The 15734-nt window shown below is 33.1% G+C and overlaps 1 protein-coding gene across 5 annotated transcripts in view; it reads left to right on the forward strand.

The window, feature by feature from the left end:
* LOC135838371 (putative uncharacterized protein DDB_G0289263) overlaps positions 1–15359 on the forward strand; it is a 360678-nt gene extending 345319 nt beyond the window's left edge. For 3 of the 5 annotated variants that reach the window (XM_065353970.1, XM_065353969.1, XM_065353968.1), the window contains 5 exons: positions 8375–8546; positions 8926–9129; positions 9416–9829; positions 9930–10206; positions 13780–15359. In XM_065353970.1, the coding sequence (XP_065210042.1) occupies positions 8375–8546; positions 8926–9129; positions 9416–9829; positions 9930–10206; positions 13780–14296 (1584 nt within the window). In that variant the 3' untranslated portion in view covers positions 14297–15359. The remainder of the gene's footprint in view (positions 1–8374; positions 8547–8925; positions 9130–9415; positions 9830–9929; positions 10207–13779) is intronic. The other 2 variants (XM_065353971.1, XM_065353973.1) reach the window with 2 other exon arrangements.
* Positions 15360–15734: the final 375 nt, after the last annotated feature.

Consider the following 15734-nt stretch of genomic DNA (forward strand, 5'->3'; position numbering starts at 1 on the left):
CTGTGCATTGATACTGAGAGTGAACTTGCAGTACATTACAAGTTTAGTAGTAGGCTCAACCTACAGGGTGTCCCGACACAGAATAACGCCACCAATCATGAGCACAAATATGTATGTTTGCCTACCCTAGGATTTGAAGGGGTTGAATTTTACTCACGTGGAAGATTTTTGTTTTCGATTTTACGTGGCAATTTTGACATCGAGTCGTTCAAAAACCATGGATTGAGATTTACGTTTTGCAGCGTTAAATTGCTCATTTTGTTTAGAATTCTTCGAGGTGGTCAGATTTTTATATTGGTTGATTGGAAAGGACTAAGCCAGACGAAAAGTCTGAAAAAATGTGCTCAAAAGTTTATTATTTTTACAATTTTTCTTGAAAATCTCAAAAAAATGTCCTATTCACGTAGATATTATTATTAATTTTTATTAAAGGGAAAAAAATGATCTTTCTATTGGTGTCGCCTGCACTCCTTTATCTTAATTATTTTTGAAAAAATAAGGGTTTAAAATTTGAAAAATCACTCAAAAAAAATCAAAAAAAAAATTTCGCTTTGAAAATTGGTCAAAACATATAAAAACTGTTGTATAGGTAAATTTTGTGCTCATATTGCTTTGTTTTATGCATTTTAACCCAATTTTCAAGTCAAAAAACAATTTTTTTGAATTTTTTTAGTCATTTTAATTTACACCCTTATTTTTTTTAATAATCGAGTTGGAGGAGTGGGGGTTGCAGAGAATATTTTTTTGAGATTTTCAAATCAATTTCTGAGCACAAAATTTTTCATGCGAGTAAAATGTAATCCTTTCAAATTCTAGGATAGGCAAACAGGATATTTTTTAATTCTTAAGATGAGTTACTCGTGTTACTGGTGAAATGAGTCTCGGGACACCCTGTATGTATAGTCAGGTTGTTAAAGGGGTGACGACTTGAAATAAACCTAGGCAGTCGACCAACAGATAAAAAAATATTTACGACTTGGCGATTGTAAATTAATGTATGAGCAAAGTACACACAGACGCAAGTTGTTTGCACTTGTGTGCAAGTATCTTTGTCTTAAAGTCTCTACACTGTGTTATAGATATCTAGGTAGGCGACGAGGGAACCCTGTTCGAGTGGAGAAAAATGAAAGAAGAGGGAAAAAAGATACTTGGAAAAGCTTCGCATCGGACAGATGCAAAGAGAGAATTATTTTATAAAATATTACGTCTGTAATTACTGGCTCAGATATATACTGGTACAAGGAGAGGTAATAATAAATAACGCTAGGAGATGGTAGACGTAACGTGTGATTCGTTGTGGTAGGATAAAGTACCTATATAGAGGTACACAAACAGAGTAAGTACGTAAAAGATTTATAACAGAAAAAATATGCAAATAAGGACAACATTAAGAGAGTGAAAATTCTTAATAAGTAAATACACTCGTAGTCTGTTTATATTCTCGTATAATATGTTTAGTGTATAAAATGTCGTTGGCTTTAGCATTCGATCGAATTGCATAATCTCTGCGCACAGCCTCGTTGCAATTTTTTAATTCGATTCTTCGTTCGAGTTTTTTTTCTTCCATTATACGTACTCGTACGTATATATAGCTGTAATCGATTAAACAATTATAATTTAATGTAAAAATGTCGTTATGGCAGATCGTAGATATACTCGTAGCAATGGGCCTGGCGATATGGAAAAATTCTCTCTCTCTCTCCTTTTCTAATAGGTAGGTATTTAGCTGAGAAACAACATCATAGTGTAACGTCGTCTCGTCATATACTGTTCAACTCGTATTTAATTTATGCAGCTGTTCTCTCAAATAGGACACCTCTGTTTAGTAATAATGGGCGGAGATAGATGTGAAAATCAACGTCACAGTTCAATAGTTTTGATTGTGTCGAGAAAGCTTGTATGTGCTGTGTGGAGTAGGTATACCAGGACAAGAGTAGGGATTAAAAATTAATATAAGTTGATGCATGGTACACGCGAGTGAGAGAGAAAGAAGAAACAGTACGAGAGAGAAAGACTATACACGGCGTCCATGTCAATGTACTTAAGCTGCATAGTCGGTCGTGGTTTAATATAGAGAACTCGGGATGACCATCGAGCTGAGAGAGAGAAGCCATATTTCGATGGTTTAATTCGAATTATGGGTAAGGGACGTAGTAGGTACCTCATCTCAACTCGAACTAATACAATATTTTAATATAAATAAACGAGCGTGATGGGCTCGAGCGCAAAAGTGCAAAAAAAAAGTCCTAGGTGGCAAATGTAGGTACGTATATCTAATACGAGAGAGCAAAATGTATATTTCGAAACGGTTTTTAATTAAAAAGAAAATAATATAAGTGTTTGGGTCGAAGAGTTGAGAGAGAAAAAGTGTGTAAGTATATGTCTAGAGAGGTATGAAGTTTAGCAAGTAGTAAGTCGCACCACTGGATGGTTACTGACTCTTTCTCTCTCTCGTTCTGCTCGGCCCTCTCACTATGGTACACGGACTCGGACCCAAGAAAATACTCTTTTTCCATTTGCGTGTAATATAATTTAAAAGAAGGAAAGACGGAAGAAAATATAAATTGCGCAAACGAAAAAGCAATATAAGAGGGCATATTTCATTTTCTACGTTAACGCCAGATTAGCAAAATTGAAAATTAAAAATCTCGTATATATTAGAAGAGAGAATTTTTTATTAGGTTTCGCTTGTATTTTTTTCTCTTTTTGGTTTGGAGTTTTATTTATTTGTGAATATGGAGAGTAACGATGTGTGGGATGATGGTGGATTGCGGTTGGTGTAGTGGTGGGGTGGGGGGGGGTTGAATGTATTTTTTGACCACGAAGGAGGAGGCCTAAGCCATCAGTGCTTACTATCTCGGAAGCATCAAAAAGAAACAATTTTTAAACGAAGTAGTGAATTTTTTGGGAAATTTTATTCACTGAAGAACTTGAAAGGTCAGTGAGTGTGAGAAGATTGTCTGTAGCATGAAAGCAAGAATTCTAACTTACAATATTATTATTCTCTCTTTTTGTTGTTGTCTTTGTTGACTTCTTAGGCAAAAAGGATGAAAACAAAATCATTTTTTTGCCATTTAATTATTATCCAATCAATTGGTCAATTATTTTTTTGTGAATTAGTCAATTTATGGAGCTGGTTCTACTGATTTATCCCGAGAACCTAATTCAAAGCTGTACCTATCATGTGATTGATGAAATGATGTTTTGTTGGCTTCTCAGGGGTAAATGATCGGAACTGATCAAGTCTGAAGAGATATAATCTGATCAAAGCTCTGGTCTGATTGGATGTGACAAAGTCAGTAGGATCCTTCTTTGATTTGGTCTCAGAACTTAATTCACTGATTAATCAATTTTAATATTGTGTACTACTTCAACAGGAAAACTTGAGTCATTCTCAAGATTGTACCTACTCTGATGCACTGATTAATTTAGTGTTTCTTTTCCTTTTTCTTTTTTTTTTTACTGGTTCTGCTACATTTCTCTGATTCCTCTTAGAGATGACTTTATTAGCTGATTTATCAATTTTTTTGCTGGCTCAGCGATAAAATTTCTCTGAATTCTGTTATCAGGACTCTATGCACTGATTTTGATAATTTTTGAAGCCTTTGCAAAAATATTTCTATACCTATTACCTAATTTATCCTCAGAATGGTTTAATAGGTAGTATTTTTCTCACTGGCTCAGCAAACAAATTTCTCTGATTCATTCTTAGAATGACCCGATTCACTGATTTCCTGTTAAGTTTTTTTAATTGGCTCAGAAATAAAATTTCTCTGATTTGTTCTCATGATCTAACACACTGATTAATTGATTCTGATATTTCAGTACCTACTATTTTGACAGGGAAATTTCTCTGATACAATCACAGGATGACACAACTTTCTAAACAATGAAGTTTTTTTCTCACTATTGCTCAGTAATACAATTTCTCTGATTTGTCTTAAAGATTTAACTTACCTACTTATTGATTTTATGCGGGGTTTTTTCAAAATTTAAGATGATATACCTACAAAACCTTTCAGATTCTTTTTCACGAGTGCTTTGATTCACTGATCAATCAATCGAGTGTTATTTATTAATCTATTAGGAAAATTTCTTCAATTGAAGGGCTAATGGTGAAAGCCGCCTTTGTCATTTTTTTGTTCACACAACTTTAAACATTTTTATTTTCATATTTCATCAACTTTAAAGGGAAAACTGAGTATTTGAAGATGTTTTTTTAATACTTGACCATGAAGTTTTTACATTATCATTGAAGCAGGACAACAACGTATTCATTAATTTGTACAAAAATCACTGCTGACTAAGGCGACTTTCACCATTAGCCCTTCAATTGTACTGGAAGTTGTTTTCTTGTTAATGATGATTTGAAATTTTGGGAGCAGGGTTCATAAAAAATTGCCAGCAATTTTTAAATGGTATAGGTACATACAATAAATTATTTTTTGAATTCAATTTTTCAAAAATTAGACATCTTTTTATCAAGAAGTGGAACTGAAAAATCTGAATTTAAAAAAAATGATGCTAGGTACATGTCTAAAGTGAGACTACGTTTATTATTCCATCAAAAATGTTTCAGTTGAGTGTTCTAATTCACGAGAAATTTTTTCAACTTCATTTTAATACAAGTACTTAGTAGGTAGATACTAGAGCTGAAAACGGTACTCACTGACAGTGGGTAACTACTGTACCTGTATCGTAAATTCTCGCTTCTTGCTAGTAGCGGGTAGCGAGTTGAAAAAATGTCCCACCAGTTCACATTATAACTAGTAGAGCATTGAATGCTTAGCCGGTGTACAGGCATGACATCATCATTGTCATCAATCATGTCAAACGTCAATCACACATACAAACGACAGGTGTTGAAGTGTAACTCCTCCGACTTATGCATTATCAAATTTTGGGGTGTGTGCTCAGACCAAGTGCAAAAACATTTGGGTTGTGCTCACTATATGCTACTAGGTATCTATACCCGAATCAACCAGATACAACCACTAGCGGGTTTAGCAGGTATTTTAACCAGATACTGGTTAGCAGGTAGCGTAACAGTTTTCAGCTCTAGTAGGTACATTCTACTTTATAAATTATGACGAGTTGATATTTAAAAGCAAACTTGGCAACCAATGCAACCATCAACCAATAGGTATGATGAAAGCAAAAAATGCAAAAACTATCTTGCAATCAGCAAATAGCTGATGGCTTGTTTTCTAATAGTTCGTTATTCTTCGCATGGGAAAACGTTCCTAATTCTTACTCATAATGACCTGATTCACTGATTGACTCATTTAGTAGGTTAATAGGTTTTACTTTTTTTTAGTTTCTCAGCAAAGAAATTTCTTAGATTAGATAATTCTAAGGATGTCTTGAAAATTGGTAACTTTTATTCTTTAGTTACTGACTTTGCTAGAGATGACGTTCAATTCAGTTGATTACCTATTTCACTTTTGAATTGACAATTACATTGAGTAGGTGCATTAGCCTTCTGATTCAATCAGTGAATAAATATACCTAATAGTCACTGAGGCCATAAAAGAAAATATATTATGTAGGTGTCTAGATACCGGATTCACACAAGTGGTACTAAAAATGTGCGAAAACTAAACAGTGAACAAATACCTAGCAGTAAAAAACTGGGAAAATGGTGAAGCTTCAGCCAATGATAACAGAGTATTTGAGCTTTACCAACATGCCAACAAAATGTCAATTTTGCCACTTCCAATATTTTGCCAGTAGCATTCATTGGAGGAAGTAAATCTGTCATTTTATTGGCATGTTGGCAATCAAGTTTTTTCCAGCCATTTGTTCACCTTTTGGAAATAATAAATGGTAAGCTTTTGAAATAAATATACAATTAATCAAGAAATGGTACTAGAATATAATGTTGAAACAAAAAAATATATAATGAATACACAAACATGCAATACAATTTCCTTGTAATTTATATATGAACTTACTTACTTGAATTACCAAGGGAGCATGATATTTGTTTTGCCATCAATTGATTATGTTCTTGTTGTTCTCCAATACTCAATAAAAGAAATCTTATTTAGAAAAAACATGTTGATTGTTACCTACCTACAAATCTGACTTACACACATACAGAGTGTGCAGAAATATCGTGAACCCCTAAAACAGTTTTCTGCTGAATATTTTGGTTGGTCACAGTGAATTATGATGATAGCACATGATTGGTTGTTGGACTGAAATGATAACATTAACATTCCAGCAATAATACATATACATCTATTTTACATTGCCAACCTACATTTTTAATGAAAAACTTACCTATTCTGAGGAGAATGAGATCATAATTATTTAAGATCAACTTTTTTATAATTTTGATATTTGACGGTGAGCATCTACATAACTTGCTATGGTACTGTACTATAGACATTGGAAATACATACAAGATGAACAACTGGTGGGCACGGGTGTTAGGGGATAATCATTTAAATCTCTTGAAATGTTACTCGATTCTGGTGCGACTGAGCACTTTCTGTGTAGTCCTGATCTGCTGCACGATGTGAGGACATTGAGAGTTCCGAAAGAAATTGAGTGTGCGAATGGAAGTAGTGTGTTGGTGACAAAATGTGGGGGGGGGTTTGTATTTGACAACTGAGGAAGGGTAGAAAATTGTTCTAACAGAAGTGTATGCGCATGAAAGTTTTTCGGTAAATTTATTGTCTGTAAGAAAATTTGTTGAGAAGGGGTATATTGTTATTTTCAATGATGAAGAGGCTAACATCTTGCGAGCAATTGATAGACAGTCTGTTTTGAAAAATCCATTTGTGGATAATAATAGGACGTTAACGTTGAATATTAATAACAAAATGGAAAAGAGTACAGTATTTGTAGCAAAACGGAAACGTAAGTCTGATCACGATAAATCAACTCCTTGTCCAAAGGAAGGTAATGTAAATAAGTCGCCGGTAGAAAGTAAAAAATTTATCCCATTCCCCTTACTGCACCAACACCCACAATGTCCAGTAGGGAAACAACGATCAGCTCTTCTAGCGAGTAAACCACTGAAACTATTGCTCACAAATACCTCCCCTTGCCGTGCCAACACCCGCGTCATCCATTAGGGAAACAACGATCAGCGCCTCTACAGGGACCATTTGGAAATACTTTTCACAAAATTTTACATGATTCCCCTTACTGCTGTGACCTGCAGTTGTGCATCTTGTAGTTCCAGTGTCAATATATGGTACTTATGTTGTAATGTGAAAACCTGGAAAACACTTGTGCTCATGCTCGTGCACTTATGCTCACGCTTGTCTCATGTCTGTCCATGTCCTTACTGTTAGTGACAAAACTTTTTTTTATCATTTTGGCAAGGGATGAAAAGCTAGCCAAAAGTTGAAAGCTATAAGCTGGAGATGAATGATTTTTGAGGGTTTTTTAAAGGCAAATTTTAAATCTTTACTTTTTAATTTTCTCCTTTTTTCAGTTTTTTCATTTTTTTCCCATCGTGGTAATGAGTTTTGAGTTTCCACTTTCCTCTCAATTCACCTCATTGAAAAAAAATTGAAAAGCTGAAATCTGAAAGCTAAAAGCCAAAAGACTAAGGATTTTTGGAAGCTAAAAGATAGCTGTTAGAAAGCTTTACAAATTTGAAAAACCTAAAGCTAAAGCTAAATTTTTATAAAATTCTTTAGAAGCTGAAAGCTAAAGCCAATAGTTTCATCTTTCGGCTTTCTGTCCCTGATTTTGGCAAAACCAACTCGCGCATATTCTACTAATTAAAGACAAAAACCAACTCACTCATTATTCTGCTTGTTAAAAAATATAGGTTGTGAGTTTATTATACGTAGGTAAGCATTTCGCCACTTCATTGCCACAGGCGTGAATCGGGTACCTAATTGATAATGATGAATCTAGTAATTTTGTGCTTGCTTAGCTGTAAAATTTCACTAATCCACCAATGATTGAAATTTTCTGAGAGGATCTTGGAAGAGATTGTTTTGAGCTGATCTGATCTTATGTAAGTCCAAATAGATCTAATGAAATGTGATTGATCTGATAACTTTTTCTAGATAGGCATGATTTTATCTAGATTCTGATGAAATCAGCTTGGTCAACGCTAATCAGAATGTGCTCATGATACCTTATCATGACCTACTCATTTCCCCCTGGGATCTATTTTGTTTCTATTAATCTCAGTACCTACCCGTTTTTTTCTCTTGAAAATCTCAATGTCATCCATACATATTGAATACCTAAGTACATTCCTAATCTATGAGTAAAACTTACTTAACATATGTTATTTTCTGAATTCATCTACTTTTGAATATGTTTTCTTCTACATGATCTTCAGAACTTCTAATGGATTGATTTCTCATATACTGACCAAATACTTTTTTTCTTGTTACAGGAGGCCGAACTCAGGATGGATGTTCTGCAACAACACGCCGCCATGATTGGTGGAGCAGCCACAACCTCGTGTCCGCTCTGTCACAAGTTGCTAATTGGTACCGATGCCTTGATTGAGCATATGAAGTACAACCACAAAGATCCAAACCCACCGCCACCGAGTCCGCTTACAAGTAATTATCTTTTATATCTGCTATTTATTTTTTCATCTTTTGCCTCATCATCCTTGTAGGTCCCTACAATAATGATGAAGCATCTTATACACCTATTTAACTAGGCATCAAAATTGTTAGGTAACCTAACAGTAACATGTGAGCTTTTGCTGCCTTTTATTAACAACTTTAACACGGTTTTAAAACGCTTCACTGTAGCTTAGCATTGGAAATAACTAATTAACTGGGTAAAATGGTCGATAGTCCTTTTAATCTGTCTATTCGTACATCAGCCTACTATTGAGCTTATTGATTATAAGAGATTGGTTTCTGTAATCCCGTTTTATTATTTTCTCTTTTAAATGAATAGTTTTTTTTTCTGGTTTCTTTTTTAATTTAGAAATGTATGTTGATTACGTTAAAGATCCGTATATTGCAAAAAGAAGAACAGCCAATCATCCGTGTCCCGTTTGCGGTAAACATTACGTTAACGAAGGTAGCTTACGAAAACACCTGGCATGTCATCCTGAAACGGCGCAGTTAGCAACGTCTCTCAGAATGTGGCCTTGTTCAGTTTGTCAAGCAGTATTCACCCACGAATCCGGTAATTAACCACCATACGATTTACGGGATCCAGAATTTGATTTTTTTTATCAATAAGTAGGCGTAGGAATGACATTAATAAGGACTACAGATTATTTAATATCGTATTTTTCAAAATTTCAAAGGCAATGTGGAAAATTTACTTTTGTATAGATTTGCCAATTTGGTTGCATAGTTTTGGAAATCCTTCTCTCCTACGCCTGCCCTCTCTCTCTCTCCTCTAAACATAAAAAGGTCTTCGAGAGATCTTTCTTATGAATGTACTAATGTTGAAATTTGTGTTTCAGGTTTACTCAGTCATATGGAACATATGCGAATGGATCCCAAGCATCAATTCGCTGCTCAGTATGTGCTAAGTAGAGCGGCCGCTGAAAGACGTGAACGCGAATCGTTATTGGCTGCAGCAGCTTTAGCTTCGACGACCGGAGCTTTACCATTAGGTTTATCCGGAACGCAATCCTCGCTTTGTCCTTCACCGTCTGTCCATTCGGATACATCTTCAAACAACGGAGATGGCCGATTGTCCAGCAACGGATCCGAACCGTCGACCGGTATCATGCTGCATAACAACAACAACAACAGTAGTAGCAATAATAACAATAACAACAATAATAATAACAATAACCACAACAATAATAATAATAACAATAATGAAAACGTAGCCGCCATGAAGTTAGCCGAATTGATGGTTGGTAAAACTGGTGAGTAAGCAACCTATATTTGATCGAAGGAATAAGGTCATCAAAAGTAGGTACGATTTATTAATGTGTTTGCTTTTTTTTTTTTTGGATGAATTTACAGCTTCGAATACGAATCATCCGTACTTGAATCAACAAAATACGCCTCAGTTTAACGCCGATGAATTGCAAAGAGCAGCTACAGCTTTGATAATGAGTCAGCAGCAAGCAGTCGCCGCAGCCGCGGCTGTTGCCCAGTCTGTGTCTTCGGCTCAAGACTCGATGCCCGTTAGATCTCCTTCGACCGCTGTTCAAGTGGCTGCTGCCAATTTGGCGGCTGCTATGAGAATGACGCAGTCTTCGTCGCTGGTTCAGCATAGTCAGCAGCTTACGAATCAAAAGTGAGTAAATTTTCAGATTAAAATTCGAGTATTTATCTATTTGGGCTTAAATGGGTGCCAAATGGAATTATTAGGTGCCTTCCAGAGTGTTCACTCTTTTCAAGAAATCATTTGTCCCGGACTTTCCTTGGGGTTTCAGACCAATAAGTATGTTTTTTTTACACGGATTCTCGAAAATCTGGTTTTTGAACGTTTTTTGAATCTCTTTTTTAAACACTTTTTAGATCCCCACCACAAACTTTCAAAACATCAGAAGTCTTCTCTCTTTAAGTAAAATCCATAATCCATTTCCAAAAGCTACTATCCTAACAGATTCTGGTGGATTTTAAATCTGCCAAAATCCAGATTCTCGAAAATCTGCCAAAATCCGTTTAAAAAAAAACAAACTTAATGTTTCCAATTTTTCAGATCTTTCAAGTATCAACTGCACTCAAACAGGAGGGGGGAGGGGACAGAAGAAGGACTTCTGGCAAGAATGGCCAGATATTTTTTTTATGTTGAAAAAAATATCAAAATTCAGAATGATCATAATGGTCCAAAAAATAGGACTTTTTTTTAACAACTTTGGTCAAAAAAATGCAACATTTTGAGTATTTTTGAAAAAAATTAGAATTTTTGGACAATTTTAGCAAAAAAGTAAGATTTTTTAACAATTTTTTAAAAAATGGGTCTTTTTTGAAAATTTTTGTAAAAATTGCTTTTTTGGACAAGTTTGACAATAATTTACATATTTTTTCGAAAATTTAGGCAAAGATCAGCAGTTTTGACAATTTTTGAAAGGAATTAAAATTTTGATAAGAATTTTGTGAAAGATGAGTCTTTTTGGAAATTTTGGCAAAAATTAAAACTTTTTGACAATATTGGCAAAAACTGGAAGCTTTTTGGAATTCTTTATGCCCACTAAAAATATCTGGCATTTTCTGACATTTTTGACAGGATTAAAATTTATTTTGTAATTTTGCAAAAGATTAGCACTTTTTGACGATTTTTGAGAAAAAATTCGGATTCTTTGACAATTTTGACCAAAAAATAACTTGAAGACATCTCAAGCATTTTTTAAAAAAACTTAGGGTTTTTTTTGACAATTTTAGCAAAAAATTAGCACTTTTTAGTACTTGCAAAAAATTGGAATTATTTTGGCAATTTTGATGAAAAATGAATCTTTTTTGGAAATCTCTGTAAAAAATTGCACTTTTTGACATTTTTGACAAAAATTTGAATTTTTTGAAAATTTTTGTGTAAAGATTGAGAATTTTGGGAAATTGGGTCTTTTTAGAAGTTTGGCCAAACATTCAAACTCTTCAACAATAGCTTAGTGTGGCAAAAAATGGAACTTTTTTGAAAATCTTTACAAAAAATTGATGACAATTTTGACTGGATTAAATTATTTTTCAATTTTGAAAAAGATAGCACTTTTTGATAGTTATTCTTGAAAAAAAATTATGATTTTTTATTTTGAGGATGGATTTTTTTGAAATTTTAGCAAAATTTAAGGCTTTTTGCAGATAATATTGGACAAAAATGAAACTTTTTTGGAGATCTTGGCCAAAAATAGTATTTTTTTACAATTTTGACAAGGATCAAAAACTTTTTTTAAATTTGAAAAAGATTGCCACTTTTTGACAATACTTGAAAAAGATGAGGATTTTTTGGCAATTTTCCTGAAAATGTTTTTTTGGGAAATTTTGGGGGAAATAGTTTTCTGGAAATTTTGGCAAACAATGAGACTTTATTGAAAATCTTGGCCCAAGAAATAGCACTTTTTGACAATTTTGAGAAAAACTAGATTTGGCAATTTTTCCAAAAATGAGCGTTTTTGACAGTTTTTGGAAAATTTTTGAAAAAAAATTGGATTTTTGGTAAATTTTTGTGCAAATTTTTTTTTGAAATTTTAGGGGAAATTTTGACAAAAATTAGGACCTTTTGACAATTTTTGCAAACAATAAGACTTTATTGAAAATCTTGGCCCAAAAAATTGCACTTTTTGATAATTTTGACAAAAAATGAGTTGGGCAATTTCGCCAAAAAGGAGCACTTTTTGACAATTTTTGAAAAAAAATAGGATTTTTGGGAGTTTTTGTGCAAACTTTTTTTTTGAAATTTTGGGTGAAATTATTTTTTGGAATTTTTGACAAATATTAGGGGCTTTTGACAATTTTCGAAAACAATGAGACTTTATTGAAAATCCTGGCTCAAGAAATAGCACTTTTTGACAATTTTGACAAAAATTGAATTTGGCAATTTCGCCAAAAAGGAGCACTTTTTAACAATTTTTGAAAAAAATTAGGATTTTTGGCAATTTTTATGCAAAATTTTTGTTTTGAAACTTTGGGGGAAATAATTTTTTGGATATTTTGACAAGAATTAGGGCCTTTGGACAATTTTGGCAAACAATGAAACTTAATTGAAAATCTTAACCAAAAAGTAGCACTTTTGGACAATTTGAACAAGAATTTAATTTTTTTGACAAGTTCTCCAAAGAACTAACTTTTTGACAATTTTTGAAAAAATAGGATTTTTTGCCAACATTGAGGAAGCAAGTCTTGAATATTTTTTAAATTGTGGCAAAAAACTACACTTTTTGACATGTTTGGCACACATTAGAACATATTTTTGAAAATTTTTGGAAAAGATTGAGACTTTTTAAAACATTTTTTGGAAAAATCTCCCTTTATGACAATTTTTGTGAAAAAATAGTACTTTTTGATAGTCAAGGCCAAAATTAAAACTTTCTGACCTTTTTGTCGAAAAACTGCACTTTTTGTCATTTTTTGGAAAAATTAGGACTTCTTGACAAATTTGGTCATATTTGAGACTTTTTTGGAAATTTTGGCAAAAAATTGCTCTTTTGGATAGCTTAGGGAGAAATTATAAAACTGACAATTTTAGCAAGAATTAACACGTCTTTTTGACAAATTTGCAAAAAAAGGACATTTTTTGAAAATTGTTTCAAAATGCAGCATTTTTTGGTAGCTTTGGAAAAATTAGGAGTTTTTGAAAGTTTTTGCCACAATTAATAGGATGTTGACAATTTTGGGCAAAAAGTAGGACTTTTGAACAATTTTGACAAAAATGCAAACTTTTTTGTCAATTTTGGCCAAATTTAGAAATTTTTGACAATTTTTGCTAGAATTATGACATTTGACAATTTTTTCCAAAAAATGTGACTTTTTGGCCATTTTTGCAATAAATGTGATTTTTTGACAATTTTTGCAATAAATGCGAATTTTTGACAATTTTGACAAAAAATGTTTCATACTTTTTGAAAAAGTCAAGTCTCATCGTAGACAATGGTTGCCACAAAAAAACGACTTCTTGAAAACTTTGGCAAAAAACAAGAGTTCTTTTGGCAATTTTGGCAACAATGAGGACTTTTATGAAGTTTGTGAACAATAGAACTTGCCAAAAATTCTGACAAGAAATATAACTTTTTCAGAAACGGGGGGAGGGGGAGATAAAGACTCCAGTTTTTTTGGCAATTTACTGCAAAACATCAAACTTTCACAAAAGTCTCTGATTTTGAAGTGAACATTTTTCAAGTACCTATCTCTGACATGTGATTTTTATTTTCAGCTCATTCGGAGGCATGTCAAACCCTACCGACGGTATGGCCGCGATGCAAATGGCGATGAACGCGGCAGTCCGAGCATCTATGTCATCGATGGTAGACGCTTCGTTGAACCATCAACAAAACAACCATCAATCGATACTGCACCAACAGCCGCAATCATCGACCTCGCCTACGCTACGTATGCAAGAGGCTATCCTGCGATCTCAAGCCGAAGCTGCTCTTCGTCTAGCCGTTTCTCAGGCAGTAGCTGCATCTACCTCGACATCGAACGGCGACCAGACTAGTAATAATCTACAATCTATGCACGGTATCTCTACCCATAACATGATGAGTAATCAGAATACGCTGGTCAACGGTCAGCATCATCCGTATCACCATCAATCTCAAGTTTCGCCGGAGCTTACCGAAGCGTTGAGATTACAAGAGCAACGTCTAGAACAGGCACTTAGAATGCATGGTGATCCCAGAGCGTTAGGGTTTTCATTCACAAATACCCAACAGCATCATATGAATCCGTAATTTGTTTGTTTGTTTTACTTTTTTCGTTTAATAATTCTCTATATATCGAGTTTTACGTTGAAATATTTTTTTTTCTTTATTATTTTTTCTATAATTTTTTTTGTACTCGTATATAAATATTAATAAATTGTATTGTATCCTGATGAATGTAAATTATCAAGAATGTACAGCGAGGTTTTACTCTTTTTTTTTTGTTTGTCTTAATGTTGTACATTGTGTTAGATAAATTCCGAATTTTTATTTTTACTAGATGTTAGGTTTGTTGTTAATTTTATTTTTATCATTATGATTTTTTTTTTTCGTATTTAAAAAAAAGTACCATTGAGGTGCACTCTGATGTATCCCAAAGACCATAAGACTCTACGGTTGTTTTGAGTAATTAAAGAAATTTTGTTACGTTTGATAAATTTATCTATCGATTTTAACATATTTTTTGATTTTATTTATTTTTTTCGTTTTTTTTCTTTTGTTTTTATAAATTTTTATTTTGTCAAACCCATCTTTACGAATACCAAAACAACATACACATTCACTTTGCCAAAATGCTTAAGCGAACCGTATACTTAAAAGATAAGATTTAACTAATTATTTTTTTTCTATATATTCAATAATGAGTACCTTTAACGAACTAAAATCCTTTTTTTTTAATGTCGCAATCTCGTTCGATGAATTTTCATTTGTATTAATTAATTATTTTTTGTTATTTAGTTGTGTACGTTTTCTTTAGTTAGACTGTGATATTTTTCGTTGCGTGTTTTTCTTTTTATCTTTCTCTCTCTCTATATACTTACTATATCTCTACACGCCCTATTTCTCTTCTTATGTTTTATTTCTCTCACTTTTTTTTTTTTTTTTTTTTCATTTTACAAAGTTACGAGTTTCATTTTAGCAGTTTCGTTTTCATTTTTTAATTTATTGTTTCCTTTGAGTTTTAGTTTTGTTTTATCGATGGTGTTTTTTTTTTTTTTTTTTTCAATTCTCAGTTTTATTACCTAACCGTGTTTAGTTTTTAGCTGAATTGAATTTTTTTAAACGATTGTGATGTTTGTGAGTTTGGAAGAGGTGTAAGGGAAGGGAAGGGAGGGAGGGGTGATGATTTTCATGAGGTGAAATTTTTTCATTGGGTTGGTTATTTGACTTTGGGATTTGATTTCTGAAATTTGAGGAATTGTCGAGTTTGAATATTGAGACCCATAAGGTGTTCAAAAAAGTAAACTGGGATTGAATTATATCTCATTGACAATTAAAACCATGATTTATTTCAATTTTTCAAAGTGCTCTGGAGCCTTTAATTTTGAATGTAAGTGAGCAAAATATGAAGGAATTAATTCATAAAACTTAAAAATGATCTACAAAAAAAAATTGAACTTTGAAAAGTTCAAGAAACCGTAGGTAACTTTTTCAATTTTGAAGTTGGTCTGAAATTAATTAGGATTTT

Source organism: Planococcus citri, chromosome 3, assembly GCF_950023065.1.
Source record: "Planococcus citri chromosome 3, ihPlaCitr1.1, whole genome shotgun sequence".
Lineage (NCBI taxonomy): Eukaryota > Metazoa > Arthropoda > Insecta > Hemiptera > Pseudococcidae > Planococcus > Planococcus citri.